The following is a 21,080-nucleotide window of genomic DNA, read 5'->3' as shown; positions in this document are numbered from 1 at the left end:
TCCCCCCCCCCCCAGTCCCTTCCCCCCCCCAGTCCCTCCCCGCCCCCCCCCAGTCCCTCCCCCTCCCCCCCAGTCCCTCCCCCCTCCCCCCCCCCCAGTCCCTCCCCCTCCCCCCCAGTCCCTCCCCCCTCCCCCCTCCCCCCCCCGTCCCTCCCCCCTCCCCCCTCCCCCCCCAGTCCCTCCCCCCTCCCCCCCCCCAGTCCCTCCCCCTCCCCCCCCCAGTCCCTCCCCCCTCCCGCCCCCAGTCCCTCCCCCCTCCCCCCCCCCAGTCCCTCCCCCCCCCCCAGTCCCTCCCCCCCCCCCCCAGTCCCTCCCCCCCTCCCCCCCCCCCAGTCCCTCCCCCCTCCCCCCCCCCCAGTCCCTCCCCCCTCCCCCCCCCCAGTCCCTCCCCCCCCCCCCCCCAGTCCCTCCCCCCTCCCCCCCCAGTCCCTCCCCCCTCCCCCCCCCCCCAGTCCCTCCCCCTCCCCCCCCCCAGTCCCTCCCCCCTCCCCCCCCCCAGTCCCTCCCCCCTCCCCCCCCCCCAGTCCCTCCCCCCTCCCCCCCCAGTCCCTCCCCCCTCCCCCCCCCCAGTCCCTCCCCCCTCCCCCCCCCCAGTCCCTCCCCCCTCCCCCCCCCAGTCCCTCCCCCCTCCCCCCCCCCCCAGTCCCTCCCCCCTCCCCCCCCAGTCCCTCCCCCCTCCCCCCCAGTCCCTCCCCCTCCCCCCCCCCAGTCCCTCCCCCTCCCCCCCCCCAGTCCCTCCCCCCTCCCCCCCCCAGTCCCTCCCCCCTCCCCCCCCCAGTCCCTCCCCCTCCCCCCCCTGTCCCTCCCCCCTCCCCCCCCCCAGTCCCTCCCCCCTCCCCCCCCCCAGTCCCTCCCCCCTCCCCCCCCCAGTCCCTCCCCCCTCCCCCCCCCCAGTCCCTCCCCCCTCCCCCCCCCAGTCCCTCCCCCCTCCCCCCCCCAGTCCCTCCCCCCTCCCCCCCCAGTCCCTCCCCCCTCCCCCCCCCAGTCCCTCCCCCCTCCCCCCCCAGTCCCTCCCCCCTCCCCCCCCCCCAGTCCCTCCCCCCTCCCCCCCCCAGTCCCTCCCCCCTCCCCCCCCAGTCCCTCCCCCCTCCCCCCCCAGTCCCTCCCCCCTCCCCCCCCCCAGTCCCTCCCCCCTCCCCCCCCCCAGTCCCTCCCCCCTCCCCCCCCCAGTCCCTCCCCCCCCCAGTCCCTCCCCCTCCCCCAGTCCCTCCCCCCTCCCCCAGTCCCTCCCCCCTCCCCCAGTCCCTCCCCCCTCCCCCAGTCCCTCCCCCCTCCCCCAGTCCCTCCCCCCTCCCCCAGTCCCTCCCCCCTCCCCCCCCCAGTCCCTCCCCCCTCCCCCCCCAGTCCCTCCCCCCTCCCCCCCCCCCAGTCCCTCCCCCCCTCCCCCCCAGGCCCTCCCCCCTCCCCCCCAGTCCCTCCCCCCTCCCCCCCCAGTCCCTCCCCCTCCCCCCCCCCCAGTCCCTCCCCCCTCCCCCCCCCCAGTCCCTCCCCCCTCCCCCCCCCCAGTCCCTCCCCCCTCCCCCCCCCCAGTCCCTCCCCCCTCCCCCCCCCCCAGTCCCTCCCCCTCCCCCCCCCCCAGTCCCTCCCCCCTCCCCCCAGTCCCTCCCCCCTCCCCCCAGTCCCTCCCCCCTCCCCCCCAGTCCCTCCCCCCTCCCCCCCAGTCCCTCCCCCCTCCCCCCCAGTCCCTCCCCCCTCCCCCCCAGTCCCTCCCCCTCCCCCCAGTCCCTCCCCCTCCCCCCCAGTCCCTCCCCCCTCCCCCCCAGTCCCTCCCCCTCCCCCCCAGTCCCTCCCCCTCCCCCCAGTCCCTCCCCCCTCCCCCCCAGTCCCTCCCCCCTCCCCCCCAGTCCCTCCCCCCTCCCCCCCAGTCCCTCCCCCCTCCCCCCCAGTCCCTCCCCCCTCCCCCCCAGTCCCTCCCCCCTCCCCCCAGTCCCTCCCCCCTTCCCCCAGTCCCTCCCCCCTCCCCCCCCCCCAGTCCCCTCCCCCCCCCCCCAGTCCCTCCCCCCTCCCCCCCCAGTCCCTCCCCCCTCCACCCCCCCCCCAGTCCCTCCCCCCTCCCCCCCCCCCAGTCCCTCCCCCCTCCCCCCCCAGTCCCTCCCCCCTCCCCCCCCCCAGTCCCTCCCCCCTCCCCCCCCCCCAGTCCCTCCCCCCTCCCCCCCCCAGTCCCTCCCCCCTCCCCCCCCCAGTCCCTCCCCCCCCCCCCCCCCAGTCCCTCCCCCCTCCCCCCCCAGTCCCCCCCCTCCCCCCAGTCCCTCCCCTCCCCCCCCAGTCCCTCCCCCCCCTCCCCCCCCAGTCCCTCCCCCCTCCCCCCCCAGTCCCTCCCCCCTCCCCCCCCCCCCCAGTCCCTCCCCCCTCCCCCCCCAGTCCCTCCCCCTCCCCCCCCCAGTCCCTCCCCCCTCCCCCCCCCCAGTCCCTCCCCCCTCCCCCCCCCCAGTCCCTCCCCCCTCCCCCCCCCAGTCCCTCCCCCCTCCCCCCCCCAGTCCCTCCCCCCCCAGTCCCTCCCCCCCCCAGTCCCTCCCCCCCCCAGTCCCTCCCCCCTCCCCCAGTCCCTCCCCCCTCCCCCAGTCCCTCCCCCCTCCCCCAGTCCCTCCCCCCTCCCCCAGTCCCTCCCCCCTCCCCCAGTCCCTCCCCCCTCCCCCAGTCCCTCCCCCCTCCCCCCCCAGTCCCTCCCCCTCCCCCCCCCAGTCCCTCCCCCCTCCCCCCCCAGTCCCTCCCCCCTCCCCCCCCAGTCCCTCCCCCCTCCCCCCCCAGTCCCTCCCCCCTCCCCCCCAGTCCCTCCCCCTCCCCCCCCCAGTCCCTCCCCCCTCCCCCCCAGTCCCTCCCCCCTCCCCCCCCCAGTCCCTCCCCCCTCCCCCCCCCCCAGTCCCTCCCCCCTCCCCCCCCCCAGTCCCTCCCCCTCCCCCCCCCAGTCCCTCCCCCCTCCCCCCCCCCCAGTCCCCCCCCCCTCCCCCCCAGTCCCTCCCCCCTCCCCCCAGTCCCTCCCCCCTCCCCGCCAGTCCCTCCCCCCTCCCCCCCAGTCCCTCCCCCCTCCCCCCCAGTCCCTCCCCCCTCCCCCCCAGTCCCTCCCCCCTCCCCCCCAGTCCCTCCCCCTCCCCCCCAGTCCCTCCCCCTCCCCCCCAGTCCCTCCCCCTCCCCCCCAGTCCCTCCCCCCTCCCCCCCAGTCCCTCCCCCCTCCCCCCCAGTCCCTCCCCCCTCCCCCCCAGTCCCTCCCCCCTCCCCCCCAGTCCCTCCCCCCTCCCCCCAGTCCCTCCCCCCTCCCCCCCAGTCCCTCCCCCCTCCCCCCCAGTCCCTCCCCCCTCCCCCCCAGTCCCTCCCCCCTCCCCCCCAGTCCCTCCTGGCTCTGTGATGCAACAGTGCTAGCCACTGTGCTGTTATGTTGATTTGTCTTTAGACTGAAGGCCTGAATGAAAAATTTGAACATGAAGTACAACAAACGTTCCCAAAATTAGCTTGTTTTTTCTCCTAAAGTTGATAGAAATCCTGAACCTGGCAAAAGGCTTCTTGGCAAAATCAAGCCCATTTACCCAGGTCCCTGGTGCTGTGAGACAACAGTGCTTTTTGATTTGATTTATTATTGTCACATGTGTTAACATAAGTGAAAAATATTGTTTTTGTGCACTATACAGACAAAGCATACTGTTCATAGAGAAGGAAATGAGAGAGTGCAAAATGTAGTGTTACAGTCATAGGGTGTAGAGAAAGATCAACTTAATGCAAGGTGGGTCCATTCAAAAGTCTGACAGCAGCAGGGAAGAAGCTGTTCTTGAGTCGGTTGGTACGTGACCTCAGACTTTTGTATCTTTTTCCCAAAGGAAGAAGGTGCTCCTCCATCCTCCCCCAGAAAACTCCCATGCCCCCCACCCCCGTGTTCATTTGGCTGGGATTCCCACCAACGTTCCCCTCTCTTTCCCCAACCCCCCCTTCTCTCTCCCCCCCCCCCCCCCCCCCCCCACCTGTTCTCTGGGACTCTTCCCACCCCATGTGCGCTCAGAATTGCACCAATTTAAGATGATCAGTTGGGCTTGTATCGTCCTTTCCTCAGGCTACATCTGTTCCATATGCAAAGACCAGTCCTCTGCAGGCAAAAGGAGCATTGTGCTGTTTTTGAATTTAAATACATGGTGGGGTTGTGGATAGTCTGGAGGGATGTCAGAAGTTACAGAGGGACATAGATAGGATGCAAGACTGGGCGGACAAGTGGCAGATGGACTTCAACCCAGATAAATGCGTTGTGGTCCATTTTGGCAGGTCAAATGGGATGAAGGAGTACAATATAAAGGGAAAGACTCTTAGTATGGTAGAGGATCAGAAGGACCTTGAGATCCGGGTCTATAGGACTCTAAAATCAGCCCCGCAGGTGGAGGAGGTGGTTAAGAAGGCGTATGGTGTGCTGGCCTTTATCAATCGAGGGATTGAGTTTAGGAGTCCGGGGATAATGATGCAGCTATATAAGACCCTCTTCAGACCCCTCTTGGAGTACTGTGCTCAGTTCTGGTCGCCTCATTACAGGAAGAATGTGGAAAAGATTGAAAGGGTGCAGAGGAAATTTACAAGGATGTTGCCTGGACTGAGTGGCATGCCTTATGAGGATAGGCTGAGGGAGCTCGGTCTTTTCTCCTTGGAGAGACGTAGGATGAGAGGAGACCTAATAGAGGTATATAAGATGTTGAGAGGCATAGATCGGGTGGACTCTCGGAGGCTTTTTCCCAGGGTGGAAATGGCTGCTACGAGAGGACACGGGTTTAAGGTGCTGGGGGGTAGGTACAGGGGAAATGTTAGGGGGAAGTTTTTCACAGAGGATGGTGGGTGAGTGGAATCAGCTGCCGTCAGTGGTGGTGGAGGCAAACTCAATAGGGTCTTTTAAGAGACTCCTGGATGAGTACATGGGACTTAATAGGATGGAGGGTTATAGGCAGGCCTAAAAGGTAGGGATATGTTCGGTACAACTTGCGGGGCCGAAGGGCCTGTTTTGTGCTGTAGTTTTTCTATGTTTCTACATGGGATACAATAATTCACTGGATTTTTCTCAATTGCAATGCATTGACCAATCAGAATCAACATGCCCACCAATCGGCACTCTTATCTTGTGCAGATATCTTGGATTACAGGGTGTTTAGATGGAGGGAGGGTTTTAAAAAAGAAGAATCAGCCAGGGTTCTCCTTCCTGATCTCCATTCGATGGTACAGCATTGTACAGTTTAAATGCATTGACGCTGAGCGACAGATCATGCAGTCTGAGCTAAGGTTGACGTTTCTGCTTTCACGTGTTCTTGTTGCTCACTTTGAAATTTGGCATTCTTGTGTCCGTCCTGATAAGTGCAGGACCAAAAGCTTTGAAAGCATGTCCTTTTTTTATCCAACAATACTCAAGTTCTATATTATCAAGTGATTATTGTTTACTTGTTATAAGTATATTGGAGTTAGTGGGGAGGAGTATTTGTTGTGTATGTGGTATCTGTCTCATTGGTGACAAGGTGGATCAGTTGAATGGCGCTGCCTACCTGTAAGTACCTGATTTAATTGAAGTTGGAAAGAGGGCTACCTCTTGGGTGAGTAGACTCAGAGAGAGTTGAACTAGTGTCAAACTTTGAGGAGCAGATGAAACCCGGTGTGGCAAAGAGGTTTGGAACGATGTAAGAAAATGAAAACAGATTGGCTTTAGGAACAAGTAAAGTGAAACTTGAGGAAAAGAGGACAAGAGTTTTTGAAGTTAAATGGAAGATATACCCAGCTAGAAGCTGTGTTTCAGATTTTAAAATAATCTGGAAAGGGAGGGTGGAGGTTTCCTTCAGTTAAACAAGTTCAGCAATAATAAGGGAAAAGAAATCCCCAAGGAGCTGCAGGACCCCTCCCAGAAGTGCAGGAAAATGGAGAGGCTGAGGTTCTGGCTCCTGATCCGAGCGGAGTCTGTGGGGGGTCCCCTGCTAGCGGTTCTTACACTAGGGGACTGCAGGCAATGAGGTTTGGAAAAGGAGAAGACTTCCAGCTGTTTGAAAGTAAATTTGTTGAAAAAGTCTTTAACCAAATAGTATCCACTGGAGCCAGTAGTGAAATTGGCAAAAAGATCAATGTTGCAACAAGGCAATAGAAGGCTCTCCAGCCAGCCAAAAGAAATAAAAACTGCAGAAATCATTGAAAAAATATTCTTCCTGGGGGGAAAAGAGGAGTTTTAAACAGGGTCCAAAAAGGAGCTTAGTTTCCCGCCAAAACTCCAAAAGTGCGGGAAAAGCACAAACTGTAGCTGATGGCAGTTTTTTTAAAAAAAAACTTTGACAGTCTTAAAGTAGTAATGCATTTAAAGTTGTACAACATTTACTACAACAATCACAAGAAGGACAAGGGACAGGAACATCAGAGAAGAGCCCGGGTAGAAGGGGGTCAATAAACAATGCAAGACCTCAAAGGAGAAAATTAAGATCTCATGAAAGAGGCAACGCTGGAGCTCAGAGGAGGCAAAAAGCTCTCAAAGCAGAGGCAATGCCCGAATCCGAGTAGGTAGCAAAAGTCCCCAAAAGAAGGGCACTGAAAGACCCCAAGAAAGACCATAACTAACTGACTGACTGATTAAGTGAAGAGCTGAAAGCAAAACTTCAAGTTGTGTCCTATCCTTTTGTATTATAATGAGAAGTTCCTTGAAAGTTGTAGCAATGAATTACAAACAAACATTAAAGCTGTAATCAGTCAGAAAGTAAGACAAGCAGAACTACGAGTAAAGAGAAAAGAGTTCGATAAACTTCACGGCGAACTACAGCAAATAGAAAATGAGGTACAAGTTTGTGACCCGTAATGTAAATGAGAAGCGGCCCAGCTAAGAGGAAAGGTTGTGGGGGGGGGGGGTCAGAACTCAGCAACAGAGGTCATAGTATGGACTTCGAGATGAAGCAAGGAAATCCCACGTAATGGATGCTATCAGTTTTGAAATCGGCTCATCTCAGAGTGCAGCTCCAGGATTTGATTCATGATGCTCATGTAGGACATACTAATTCAGCTACTGCTGTAGTCATTGTACAGTTGAAGCAGAGCTATCATTCACCGGAGCCATATTGGGAACCCTTTAAAGATCCAATTGAATGATCAAACTACCAGTCATATGGCAAAATACAAATGAGCTGGAGAAATTGGCATTCTGCAGAGAGGCAGAAACTGTCCGCTGTTTGAATGTGCTGCGGGGGATATAGCAATGGACAAACCTAAAGAGAGAACACAACTGTTTGAACAAGTTAGCAATTGTCTGATAAATATAACGGGTAGAAATATTGAACATAGAATTTGATGCAGCTACAGCAAAAGGAATATGTCACTTCTCCAAAAACATGCAAAGCATGAGAAGGGAGAGATCATTACCAAATGTTGATGGAAACGAGTGATGGATTCACCTTGGGAGAAACTCAGAAGTGGATAAACTGAATGGATTGCCAAAGTACATGCTTTGGAATAAAGAACAAATCAGGTCTAACTAGAAGATTGGTTTATACAGAAGACAAAAGGAAGAGATAAATTAATGCTCTCAGATGAAGATGTGGTAGAGAAAACTAGACAAAGCAACAATTCAGGCAGAGAAGGAAACTAAGACTACATGCCAGAGCAAGGTTACTGAAATGATCACACTCAGAAAAGCACAAGACCAATCTGATGACATGGTCGATGGGAAACATGCCAAATAGAAATGCTGGGAAGAGAAGAAACTTTACACAACCCAAATACCAGAGGTAGACTACCTGACCAGTTCCTTCACAGGTGACAAACCGAGATTATGCAAGAACTGTCAAGACGTAAGACTGTGATAATGGTATTTCCATGCATTGTAGAGTGAGTTACTTGACAGTTTTTTTTTTAAAAAGCAAAGGATTGGCGAGTGACACCATCCACAGCATAAAGTATGTAGTCCATGGTCAGCGCGCAGTCTAGGGCAAAACTCAGAAAGCAGCAAGCCTGTATGGAAGAATCCCATGCAAGAGTATATTAGGAACTGTGCATAGTTAAAGCTTTCTAGAAGAAGTGTTATGTTAAATGCAAATCTCAAGATCCCTCTATTGTAAATCAATGTAACCATTGTTCATGTGTTTGGATTGTGTGTATAATGTTTATTTAAAATGTGGGTTGAGTAAATCGATTTTGAAGATTGCATACAAAAGTTAAAGGGGGAGGGATGTTGTGTATGTGATGTCTTTGTCTTTAGACAGTACAGCAGAAATGAGTCACCTGACTTGAAGGACCAATGGGAACAGAGAGAGACAGTCCTCTTAGGCATTTTATTTTTGGGGACCATGTTGTAAGCATGTAGAACTGGGATCTGCCCCAGGATAGACTTTGCAATGCGTAAAGCTCCTGTACCTGAGTTTCTCTCCTCAATAAATCCCTTTCTTTCCTGACAAAGCTTGAAATCTCTTGACGACACAATGACAGCCACAACATAGCAGGGCTTGGTGATTAGAGGCAGGAGATCACAAAATGTATTTAGCTGCTGAGGAAATAGTGCTTAGTACTGACTTTGGAAAAAGCTGTCTGCATAGTTTTATTGTGCACGAGAGCACACATCTTCTCCTCCAAAATCTCTTTGAATTTGACTCCGACAAGAGGATCTTTGATCGTCAACAGGACAGACCAGCTGATCAGACCATTCAGTTTGATTGACAAAATATCAAATGCAGCAAGTCTGAAAGTTAAAAAAAGCAGGAAATTTATATTTTTATATATAATCAGAAAACAATCGTTTGAAAATCTGCAATTTTTGAGGAATTGAGACTCCACACTTGTAAAATTAGTTTCTCAGTACCAAAGAAGTTGGGTTGTAATTATGACTCAGCTTAGAAACTCAGCTGCATTGTGAACAAAGTTTCACTATTCCATTGGACAAGTCCTGCACTTGACTCGGGGATGGCGGTGTTCTCATGCATTTGTTGCCCCCCTCCTTCTAAGTAGCAGAGATCCTGGTCCTGTCTTTGGGAGGTGATGTTGAAGGAGCCTTGGCAAGTTGCTACAGTGATCCCCTTGACCAATAGATCAGTCAGTTCTAGACGACGAGGAAATCCAGGGTTTGTTTAATAGACTGGGCTTGTCCACACAATGAATACTAGCCAGCAGGGACCTGCGTCATTACTGGACTATGTTTGAGTGGAGACTGGAACCTTTATATGAAGGATCCAATGGTCACCTTCTGCACTGTAGGATTCTATTTTATTCTATAGTATTTGGATGAGCACTTGAAACATCGTAACATTGAAGGATATGGGACAAGCGCAGGAAAATGGGATTAGTGCGGCTTTAATGGTAGTTATTGTCAGTGCAGACTCAATGGGCCGAAGGACTGTTTCTGCACTGTATGACTGACATGACACAGAAGGAGACTATTCAGCCCATCATATGGTGGTGTTCTTCAGCGGTAGTGCATGTCCTTTCTCTCTATTTGATCTCACTTTTCAGATGCTTATCCTAGTCTCTCAAATGAAACTCTATTTTTTGCCTTGATATCTACTTGCCTTGAAGCATTCCATTTTTTAATACCCATCTACATTTTTCTGTAACTCCTCCTTTATTTCTCTAGTGATGATTCTGTTCTTCCTCATTCATCAAGCGAATGGATAACATATTCTGTCCTCAAAAGACATCCCCCAAAAAAGGAATTGATGTGCGCAATTATGCCTCCCATATTTAGGGTAAACCCCTGTGTGTCAACACTGCTAATTTTGAAGTGTTGTTGAGAATTGCATTGGCGGCAAGTCGGGTATTGTTGTTCCATCTGTTTCTGATTGTGTTGGGAGCAGAGCTCGTGTGCTGAAATTTCATTCATAATGCAAATTCAGAAATGTCCCAATTGGGTGTGTGGTCATCTGAAACCAATTCTGGTGCTCAACCGTGAGCATTTCAAAGAAGGTTGTGACGTGGATAGTTTTACCAACTTTTTTAAATCAGTGTCTCTCTTTCTGATTTTTGAACAGTGTCATAGTAAATGTCACTCATAGTGTGGCGGGTTATCACTCAAAGACCATTCGATTTCTTCATGTTGCGTTTGATGCTGCAGGAGAAGCTTTTCTTGCTGGTGATCACCAGGGCAACATCTATCTCTTTGACTTGAGCAGGAATAGGTAAGTCACTTCGATTACTCGCTAACATTCATTGATGTATACTGACCCCTTGTATATCTAATTATAATTGCTCCACCATTGGTGGTCGTGCCTTCAGCTGTATGGGCCCTAAGTTTTGGAATTCCCTCTTCATGGCTCTCTGCCTCCTTTTTAAGGTACTCCATTAAAATATACCTCTTTGACCAACCTTTTGGTCACCTGTCCTAATGTCTCCGTATGTGATTTTGTCAAGTTTTGTTCCTGTTAAGTGCCTTGGAATGTTTTACACTCTTGAAGATGCGATATAAAATGCAAGTTGTTGTAACCTCAGTAACCACTGGGTGTGTTTTAGACCCATAGGCATTAAGGAAAATTCACCATTTATTTGAAAATGGGTATGCTTCAGAATGCAACAATAGAATGGCTGAAAGTCTGCCATGAAGCAGCAATTCAATCTAAGACTTTTCTTTGAAATCCACTGCCCCGCAGCCTGCTTTCTCTTTTTCCATCTACTCTGCCCCCTCCTTTAATGCAAAGCTATTGAAGTTACCTGTTCTTTGTAACAGCGCCACTAGTCAAAGCTCTTGTCAAGAACATGTGTAGTCATCCAGTGATAAAGGTGAGAAGGCATAGGGTATAGCTGGACCATGGCATGCAGGTATAATTTTTTTAAATGGGAGCTCTCCAGGTAGCTGTAGTTTTGTAGAGTTTTGGACGGTGGTTGCACAGATTGGAGATGCGACTGACTAATAATTCCAGTGCATTGCCTAAACGCAGATTGCTTAAGTTGCGAGCACATGCACTGTGCAGTGGGGACTGAGTTGTATCACTTCATTTTTGCTTCTAACCAATAACTACTTTGTTGTTTATATATTGTAACAATGGATTCTGTTGAGTGACCCTATTGAGTGATTATTCCCAATACTCTTTCTTGTTTGTTATTCTTCCTGTAGCTTTAAATTAGTGCAGCGAACAGGGCAAGCATGTACTGCATTGGCGTTCAATCTCCGAAGGAAGACGGAATATTTGGTCGCTCTGGCAGATTACTCTGTGAAATGTTTCGATACAGGTAAAGTTTGTAACAAAAGATGATGCAGAAACAAGTAACTGCTTTACCTTTGGAGATGCTGCTCTGTAAAGGGCTAAAGGTGTAATTTCCGATTGAGCCACACAAAAAGCTTTGCTATAAATAAGCATGTGGAATAGTTCACATTTTAAAAAGCCAATTCTTGCAGTTGTGTCTCAGCATGTACATCTAACGAGCTACTGAGGTATGCAGACCAATTGGATTCCTGGTTTGTGCCGAGTTAGCTAGAGCATAGCTAGGGGTTTTACAATTGGCCACAACATCCAAGCCTTGGTGTGTGGATGGGTGGTGGAGGCGTGGCAGAGGCAGAATCACATTATTATCAAGGACCTCTGCTGGAAGTGGATATGCCCAGCTATGTCGTTAGGGACTCGGCTCCAATTCTTCCTTTGCTTATGTAGCCTTCAGCAGTCACCATTGAGGCTTGCGCGTGAATAATCACTTGAGTGCTGTGGCAGAAGATAATAAGACATGAAACTGTATCCCAGCAAGTCAGTGCTTTTGTTATAGAACAACTGTTAATTCTAATAATAGTGTATGGTGTAGGAATAAGTCTGCAGCTTGTCTTTAACCTTAAGCAAGTTTATTCTCGTAACAGCCTCCGACTGCTTCTCCACACCCAATTGTTACAGCTGTGTCCACCCCTTTGGAAGTTGTGCCAGTGATCATCACCTGTCCCTAACAGTGCAATTGGCTTAACCATATAAATGCCAAAGGATGCAATTGCTGATACATTGACACAACAACTATATAATGTCTTTAACGTAATGGACCATCTCATGATGCTTCACAGCAGCCTTATAAAACAAAGTATGACACTTTAGCCACATGAGATGTAGGCCAGATGACCAAAAGCTTGATCAAATCAGAAGGTTTTAAGGAGCGTCTTAAAGGAGGAAAGTGCGGGGGTGAGGCGTAGGGAGGGAATTCCAGAACTTGGGGGCCTAATCAGCTAAAGGCACACACACCAATGGTGGAACAATTTTAATGGGAATGCACGAGGGGTCAGAATTAGAGGAGCTCAAATATCGGAAGGGTGTTCTTCTGGAGGAGAATAAAGATAGGAGGAGTGAGTCCATGGATGGATTTAAAAACAAGGATGAGAATTTTAAAATCAAGATGTTGCTTTACTGGGAGTGAGTGTAGGTTGGCGAATATGGGTGATAGGGGAAACGAGTGTGAGTTAAGCCACAGACAACCGTCCAAGTTCACAAAGGATAGAATGTAGGAGACCAGCCAGGAGTGCATTGGAATAGTCTAGAGGTAACAACGGCATGGTATGTGCATTTCATCAGATGAGCTGCGAAATCGGGCAATGTTAACAGAAGTGGAAATGGGCGGTCCTAGTGATGGTGTGGATATGAGATGGGAAGCTCATTTTGGGGTCAAAAGTGAGATTAAAGTTGCAAACAAACTGGTTTAATCACAGCCTATTGCCACGGAGAGGCGAGCTGGTCACTAACGACTGGAGTTTGGAGCAGGGACTGAAAGCAAGGGCTTGAATGTTAGTATTTAATTGAGGTCATTTCTGCTCATCCAGTACTAGATTTTGGACCATTAGTCTGTTAACTTAGCAATGTGTTGAGAGATGTGGTGGTGAGAGAGAGTTGAGTGTTGTCAGCATACATGAAGATGATGGCGGTGGGGGCAATTATAGGCTGTCAATAAAATTGTTCAATTTCTCAGTTGTATGCTACAATAGACTGCCACAAACCTAAAAATGAAGACATTGATTTTATTATAATTTAAATAGATTGCAGCACAATCCTAGATAAATTCAGACTACACCTTGTTTTGCTCTGCACTGTAGCCTTTATCTAATCAAGCAAGTGCAATGGTATGAGTTCCACTATTTTAATAACAGGTAATTGGTCCTCAAGTGAACTGCTGCCTCAATTGGTTATAACTTGCGTGTAACTAATGGTATCAAGCTTGAACGTCGCAAGTTCATTTGAGGTGAGCAGTGAAGACTCTTGTGGCAGATGTATAATGATACAGGACCTTGTACAAAAGACACTTTATATTTTGAATATTTCTATTTGATGGACACAGACACAAAAGAGCTTGTGAGTTGGATGAGGGGACACGAGTCTACAGTTTCATCCATTTCTGTTCACGGGTCTGGAAGATACGCAATCACTACATCATCTGATGCAGCACAACTCTGGGACTTGGACACATTCCAACGGAAGAGGAAACTGAACGTACACTTGTCAGTTGGCATTCAGAAGGTTAGTAAAGAATACTAAACTAGGAGCTATAGCATTATATTACAGATTTGTTAGGGTTGAGCCATTTAAGCATATAGTAGCCATAAATATAAGTTTCATAACATATATACCTGTGTCAGATGCATAAAACCTAAGTGTTTTAATTCCTTTGCACATATTCAATAAAACACCTCTGTGCATCCTGTAAATTATACATACTGCAGCCACAGTGAGCAATGGTGGAGGGAATTAATGCTTATATTCCTTAAACTGTAACATTCCCAAATCCTATCCTGCATTAAATTCCGATTTTTCCCCATCACTCCATTCTCAGTTGTGTACATTGACTCCCTGTTCCCCATCCACAAGATGCACTGCAGCAACTAACCAAGGCTCCTTCGACAGCATATTTCAAACCCACAATCTCTGTCACCTAGAAGGGCAAGGGCAGTAGATGCAAGGAAACACCAGCACCTGCAAGTTCCCCACCAAGCCACGCACCATTCTGACTTGGAAAGATACCACCGTTCCTTCACTGTCACATCCTTGGAACTCCCTAACAGCACTGTGGGTGGAACTATGCCACATGGACTGCAGTGATTCAGGTGGTTCACCATGACCTTCTCATGGGCAGCAAATGCTGGCCTAGCCAGTGACTTCCATGAACAAATAAATAAAAGGTTTCAGATCATTTTGTGCTCTTCCTTTCAGTGCAACCAACTTAAATTCTCTCCCACATCCTTGGATACCTCTGACACTGGCCTTTTGTGCAGTAAAGTCATACCAATAGCCCCACTTTACCAATACATGCAACTTTGAGTACCTTCACCAAATATAAGGCAAATATCATTTCAAACTTATCACATTAAAAGCATGAGGCAACAAATCCCAGAAGATCACTGTACATATTGCATATTTTTCCAACCACAATTAATTATCAAAAATATATACAGCACTTGCAACTATTTCTAGCCTATATTTGTTTCCAAATAAATTATTATATAAAAGATACATGAGCCCAGGAATTAACATAAAAGCCTCTCCTTGGAAAATAAGCCATAACTTTCCAAGTGTATATAAAATATTTAAAAACAAAGTAGTATTTGCTTGGGAGATAACACAGTTTTTTAAAAAAAAATCAGTTTTGGGGACAAACCTTAATATCTCATACATTCCACAATTGTATTGATAGCAAGGGAGAGTTTATGGAAATAGCAATAAGCATAAACCATCAAGTGTTCTTTTGATGGGAAACCTCTGGGTATCTTCTCCTAGTGGAAAACATCACCCAAACAACACTACTAACTTCATTTCTCAAACAAGCATCAACAAATTCCCAAAGTGCTCCAGCCGTCTGAAATCCCCCAAAATGCTATATTTTGCAAGGTAAATCCACTGCAGTAGAAGTAAAACAATGAAATTTAAGTCCCTGGTTTCCTTTTTCCTTCCCCCTCCAATGTGTTTTCACCTTTCTTGCTGTCCATGTTGTTTTTATCTTGCAGTAATCCATGATGCTCCTGCATTGGACTTTTACAGGCCAGTCAATCATATATAATAATGTCAGCCCTATTGTAGTCAACACATCAATAATATTATCTCACAATGCAACATATTGTTGTCTTATAGAATGTTTTGACCCAATTAGTGACTTTAAGAAATAAAGAATGTCCAGTGATTTTCCTTGTAACTTTTGATTGCTGATTAATTAATTATCTGGTTAATGTTTTTGCTGCTGTAAGTCTATCTTGCATATCCTTGCTCTGAACAGATTACAAAATCTTCTGATTTCATCTCGGCTAGGGTATGTCAACTGAAATCTCATCCTCCTGCTCTGTGATGACTATCTGACTTAAATAAGCCATTGATAGTTTTGTTAAAGATGTAGGTCCTGAGTATTTTCTCTAGTGGAAGCCAACTCGGTTGATATTGTCTGTCTTCCTAACTTGTATCCTCAAATCTTTGAGCCTTGTAACTTTAGTTAGAATTATTTCCAATGTTTCTGAGTATCAAATATTGCACAGTGTTCCAACATGTTACTACTTGGTGTTTTAAAAATGCATCTCAATATTCAATTTACTTTAAGAATTGCTTTGCCTTGTCCAAATAAAGGTTAAAGAGTCATCATGGTCCCAGATGAGCATGTGCTGCTTTTGCCCTCTAAATTTAACCTGAGGATTGCCACACCTCAGGCGAAGGGCAAGGGTGAAAAGGCATGCCTTCATAAATAACCTCAGCTGGTACAGGAATTGAACCTGTGCTGTTGGCATTGCTCCAGCCAACTGAGCTAACTAACTTGCCCAAATACTTGGATGGTGATCTCACCCAAATTGTTTCATCATTTCACGGTTCTGTTCTATACTTTTGTTTGTTTTTGTCCTATATTTTATGCATTTTTCCACCTTTAGCTCCATCAATCATTCTTTAGTCCATCCATTCACTCCAAATGTGTCTGAATTTTACTTTAATGCCATCAGCAGGTTTTAGTGCAATTGTTAACGGTACCGTGGCCAATAGCGTTTTCGGATTAACTTGAAAGCCAAAACCACTCCCTGTAAGATTTTAGAAATCCAGAAAGTGCAGTAGGAAAAAAACAGTAGGAAAATATTTATGCCCCTCCTTTACAGAAAGAAATTCCACTTTACTCCACAATATTACCACTTTAAGGAAGTTGTGATTTGACTGACACGCTCAATGGTAAATTGAGGTTATTGTGATTGAACTCCACTAATCCTTTCAGACCATCTTAGTTGACACAAGAATGTTGCTGGATTGTTCAGCACAGGTGATGATGGATTATTCTAAATTTTTGTCCTAATTTTGTAAGTTGACATATGTTTTGCATGTATTTCAAGACATGAAAGTAACTTTGAGACAAAGAGCAGTAGTCTAGGTTGATGCTGTCAGAACCATATTTCTCCCATTTGAGCTTTGCAGAACATTTAAAACTTGTTTTTTAAAACCTGGAATTAAAGTCCATTTGGAGTACTGTAAGCAGTTCTGAGCACCAAACAACAAGAATAATATTGGCCTTTGCAGAGATCGCAGTGTAGAATGAGGATTTGTTTGAAAAATTCAAGCTGTTATAGGGAACAAATCCAGTAGGAATAGAGGGCCTTAAAATATGAGTCCGACCTTTCAGGGCTAAAATTAGGAAACATTTCTATCTATATATATATATATATATATATATATATATATATATACACACACACACGGATGCCATTGAAAATAGGTGCAGGAAGAGGCCATTCAGCCCTTCGAGCCTACACCACCATTCAATATGATCATGGTTGATCATGCACTTTCAGTATCCCACTCACGCTTTCTTTCTATATCCCTTGATCCCTTTAGCCACAAAGGCCACATCCAGCTCCCTGTTGAACATATTTAATGAACTGGCCCCAGCAGCTTCCTGTGGTAGAGAATTCCACAGGTTCACAACTCTGACTGAAGAAGTTCTTCCTCATCTCAGTCCTGAATGGCTTACCTCCTATTCTTAGACTGTGCCTAGACCTGGACTTCCCCAACATTTGGAACATTCTTTCTGCATCTAGCCTGTCCAGTTCCATCAGGATCTTATATGCTTCTATGAAATTCCCCCTCATTCTTCTCAATTCCAGTGTGTACAAGCCCAGTCGATCCAGTCTCTCTTCATATGTCAGTCCTGCCATTGCGGGAATCAGTCTGGTGAACCTTCACTGGACTCCCTCAGTAATGTGATAGAAGTTTGACATACTCTTTCATAAACTACATTTGATGTTGGGCCAGTTGTTAATTTAAAATCTGAGACTAGCTAATGAAAATCTGTCCGAGGTATTTGGGGTTATGGGGTAAAGGTGGGTATGTATATGGGTATATGGTTCCAGATAAACCATGATTTCATTGAATGGTGAAACATGCTCAAGGGGCAAATACTTGTTCATGTGCCTGTATTTAGCCATTGAAGGAGCATTCTGTTCCCCATTTTAAGAATTGGTCATTTGTTCTTTTTGTAATTTAGGTTTATTTCCTTCCATTGAGTAATACCATCATCAGTTGCTTTAAGGATGATTCTATCTTTGCCTGGGAAAGTGACACCCTGCATTGCAAGTATCAATTACCAGTCCCAGAAGATGAATCCCGGATCACTTATCGAGCTTTTGCTGTTACCAGGTAGAATATGTACTGGATTTTGATGCAATTTATTTTAGCAAGGCAGATTCACTCTAATTACCTTGTTTTTGGGATTTGCTTTTGTTCATAGAATCACCCAGCACAGAAGGTCACCGTTTGGCCTCTGCTGCTTTGTTGAAAGAGCTATCCAATTAATCCCATCACCTCACTATTTACACATAACTTTGCAAAATGTCCCCATTCAAGTATATATCCAAATTACGATTGAATCAACTTACCACCATCCTTTCAAAATAATAACAGCTCGCTGCAGACAAAATATTCTCATCTCATCTCTCTGCCAGTTAACTCCGATCTGTGTTCCCTGGTTACTAACACCTGTTACCAGGTAGAATATGTACTGTGCTTACCCCAGTCCAACGCCGGCATCTCCACATCATTACTAACATCTGTGCCAGTGGAAACAGTTTCCCCATATTTACCCCAACAAAATCCACCAAAGATTTGAAATTCATCTTTTGGATGATTTAAAAAAAAAGATTTGTTTATGGTTTAGCCATTGGGTTTCCCTTCTGTGCATTTCCATTCTGTACTCTAATGATTGGTTTAAAGGCAAATTGTGCTTAACTGGACATTTTTAAAGTTATTTTACAAACAGTGTTACTTTTGAGAAGTACTGTACTTAAGCTTTTATAACTCTTTGAATGTTATACTTAACTAGTTATCCTTTTTTGAAAATGTTTTTTAAACATAACTTATTGCTGCTGTATGTGCGAATCACATTACTTTGATAGCATGAAGATGGTACAGATGCTTTATTCATGCAAACAGTAAGTGTAAAGAGTTCATCATTTCTGTTCCATAGTTACTCCATACTCTTAAGTACCTCACTTAAGTAACCCTCTTAACAAGTCAGACCCTTAATGATGTGACCTCAATAAACTATTCAGCTGCAAGATGGGAGGGCAGTGTGTTGGAATCTATTTTCTGTCTTTATCCACTATCCTTACATATGCATCTCAAACAGAGTAGCTGGGACCTCGGCTGAGATCGGATACCTGACTAGGAGCAGGGCTCAAACTTGAGATATCCCATGCCTGCCTCTCTTCAGATATTCAACTTGCTAAGCCACTGGAGTATTTTGCTTAACATTCCACATGCAACTTCCTCCTGACTCCTTTCCTCAACAACAATTTCTATTTGTACACTGCCTTTAACAAAGTAAAACATACCAAGATGCTTCACAGTGTTACTAAACAAAATGTGACACTCAGACACATAAGGAGATATTGGGGCAGCTCGAGGGCATAGGTTTTAAGGAGTGACTGAAAGGAGGAAAGAGAAGATGAGAGTTTTAGGGAGGGATTCCAGGACTTAGGGCCTAGATAGTTGAAACCGCGGCTGCCTGTGGTGAAGCAACGAAAACTGGGGATCCAAGATGTCTGAATTGGAGAAGCGCAGAAATGTTTTGAGGTTTGTAGAGCCTGGTGATTGATGGAGGACTTTGTATATGAGGTTGAGAATTGAGGCGATGCTTGACAGGGAGCTCGTGTAGATCAGTGAGCACAAGGGGTGAATGGGACTTGATGTGAGTTCTAAGTGGGTGCTGCCTGCATGTCATTAATATATATGTAACAAATCGAGATTTCTATCAAAATCTTAATACTTACAGGGATGGTCGAGCTCTTGTAGCAGGAGGAAAATCTAACTTTCTTCACCTCTGGTGCCTGAACGCCAGGCAGCTTCAGCGGATAATTCAGATGCCTCCAAAAGTACGGACTGTTCGACATCTGGAATTTCTCCCCGACAGTTTTGACGGTGGATCAAGCCAGGTGAGGAGCAGCTCATGTTTGGAGTACTGGTTGAATGATGCCACGTCAGCACTGTGCAGTACCTAGAGTACTAAGACCAGTTTTAACCAGACGTGGGTAATGTCCCAGACCAGAAGCTGGTGTAGAGAGCCATGGGAGGGTTGATCCCTACTGCTTGAGAACTGAGTGATGAAGAAGGACTCGAGGTCATGCGGGACCTGGATTTACTGCCAGCAATTATGAATGGACAGAAAATCCAGCTTGTGTAAAATAATTAGCAGAGCAAGGAAGGCTAATCTAGGAAACTACTTCAGTTTAAATTGTGACAGCAGGATCGGGGGACATGGATTCAAACCAGTGCAAAGCAAATTTGGGGCTGATTCATGCAAAGGTGATTATTAGTGAAACAGTGGTTAGCACTGCTGCCTCGGCGACAAAGACCCGAGTTCAATTCCCGCCTTGGGTGACTGTGTGGAATTTGCACATTCTCGCCGTGTCTGCGTGCGTTTCCTCCCATCGTCCAAAGATGTGTGGGTTAGGTTGATTGGCTATGCTAAACTGGTCTTTGTGTCGGGGGATTAGCAGGGTAAATACATGGGGTTATGGGGGTAGGATCTAGGTGGGATTGTGGTCGGTGCAGCCTCAATGGGCTGAATGGCCGCCTCCTGCACTGTAAGATTCTATGAGACTTCTAGGTAGGACAATGGAGATTAAAAACCCTGTAATTATTTTTGCTGTGGGGGTGGAAGCAGCGGCATTTCTCGATTTTGAACATCAACAGGCTGGATAGTTCTCAGGAGTAATTTGAGTGAATGCAGTATTTCACGTTTAATTCACCACATAATGTGGCTATTGTATCATTGGTGTGTAGTTTGTTCCATTGATATTGCCTTGCTTTTTGAGTTTACCCTTTGCTGCTGCAAGTAATGCATTTGACCAATGTTGCAGGTCATCGGAGTCTTGAGCCAGGATGGCATAATGAGGTTTATCAACGTCCAGACCTGCAAGCTGCTTTTTGACATTGGAAACCTTGACAATGGAATTAACACAGTGGCAATCAGTCCAAATGGACATTACATTTCAGCAGTCTTGGAGGATGGCAGCCTTAGCATTTACAGTGCTAAGGCTTTGTCACAGGAATTGAACAAGGTATTCGGCAGTTTATTGGATGGAATATTAGCCAAACAGACGTAAAAAGATAATTGCACTGTAAATCTCAGTCGTGATTTTAAGGATTTTCGTACCAGCATAAAAATACAGCAAGGTTAAAAGTTTAATTTGCTGTTAATAATATTTAATAAAATGTTGAAGTGGTTGGCTACTTTTATCTGACTTTCATAAATGCTATTGAGGTACCGAATGGAGAACCTTTGTACATATTTCATATTTTGTAGTTTAGTACTGTGGATGTTTTGGGATGCCCCAAGAATGTGATAGTACTTTATGAATGGAATATTTAAAACCAAAATTGTTATTCCTGCATAGTTACATTTATCAAAGGGAAAATCGATTATTGTCTCAGATTGAGTATATGTCTTGTCTGTGTTTCTTTGTGTGTAATGTTTGAGGTCTATTTTACAAAGTATGTTGGCTGGGGTACTCATTGATCAATTTGTAGCATTTATTGTACTAAGTGCTTTGGAGATGAAATACCTTTAAGGAATGGGCAATTCTTTATTTCACATTACAATCCTGATGGGATAACTAATCTTTCATCAAGTACGATTGTACTGTTGTTTCATTCACAGCACCATCACACTTAGAATATTGTGATGGGGCAGGCACTTGCTGCTTTGAC

The 21,080-nt window shown here is 47.5% G+C and overlaps 1 protein-coding gene across 2 annotated transcripts in view; it reads left to right on the top strand.

Annotated features, from left to right (window-relative positions):
- Nucleotides 1-21,080, top strand: part of tbc1d31 (TBC1 domain family, member 31) — a 40,352-nt gene that overhangs the window by 496 nt on the left and 18,776 nt on the right. The window contains exons 2-7 of one of the 2 annotated variants that reach the window (XM_078216880.1): nt 9,936-10,082; nt 11,015-11,130; nt 13,201-13,379; nt 17,359-17,510; nt 19,144-19,303; nt 20,231-20,431. In XM_078216880.1, the coding sequence (XP_078073006.1) occupies nt 9,936-10,082; nt 11,015-11,130; nt 13,201-13,379; nt 17,359-17,510; nt 19,144-19,303; nt 20,231-20,431 (955 nt within the window). The remainder of the gene's footprint in view (nt 1-9,935; nt 10,083-11,014; nt 11,131-13,200; nt 13,380-17,358; nt 17,511-19,143; nt 19,304-20,230; nt 20,432-21,080) is intronic. The other variant, XM_078216881.1, reaches the window with a different exon arrangement.

This window comes from Mustelus asterias, chromosome 7 (assembly GCF_964213995.1).
Source record: "Mustelus asterias chromosome 7, sMusAst1.hap1.1, whole genome shotgun sequence".
In the NCBI taxonomy this organism is placed as follows: Eukaryota; Metazoa; Chordata; class Chondrichthyes; order Carcharhiniformes; family Triakidae; genus Mustelus; species Mustelus asterias.
This window is presented reverse-complemented; position numbering and strand designations above follow the sequence as displayed.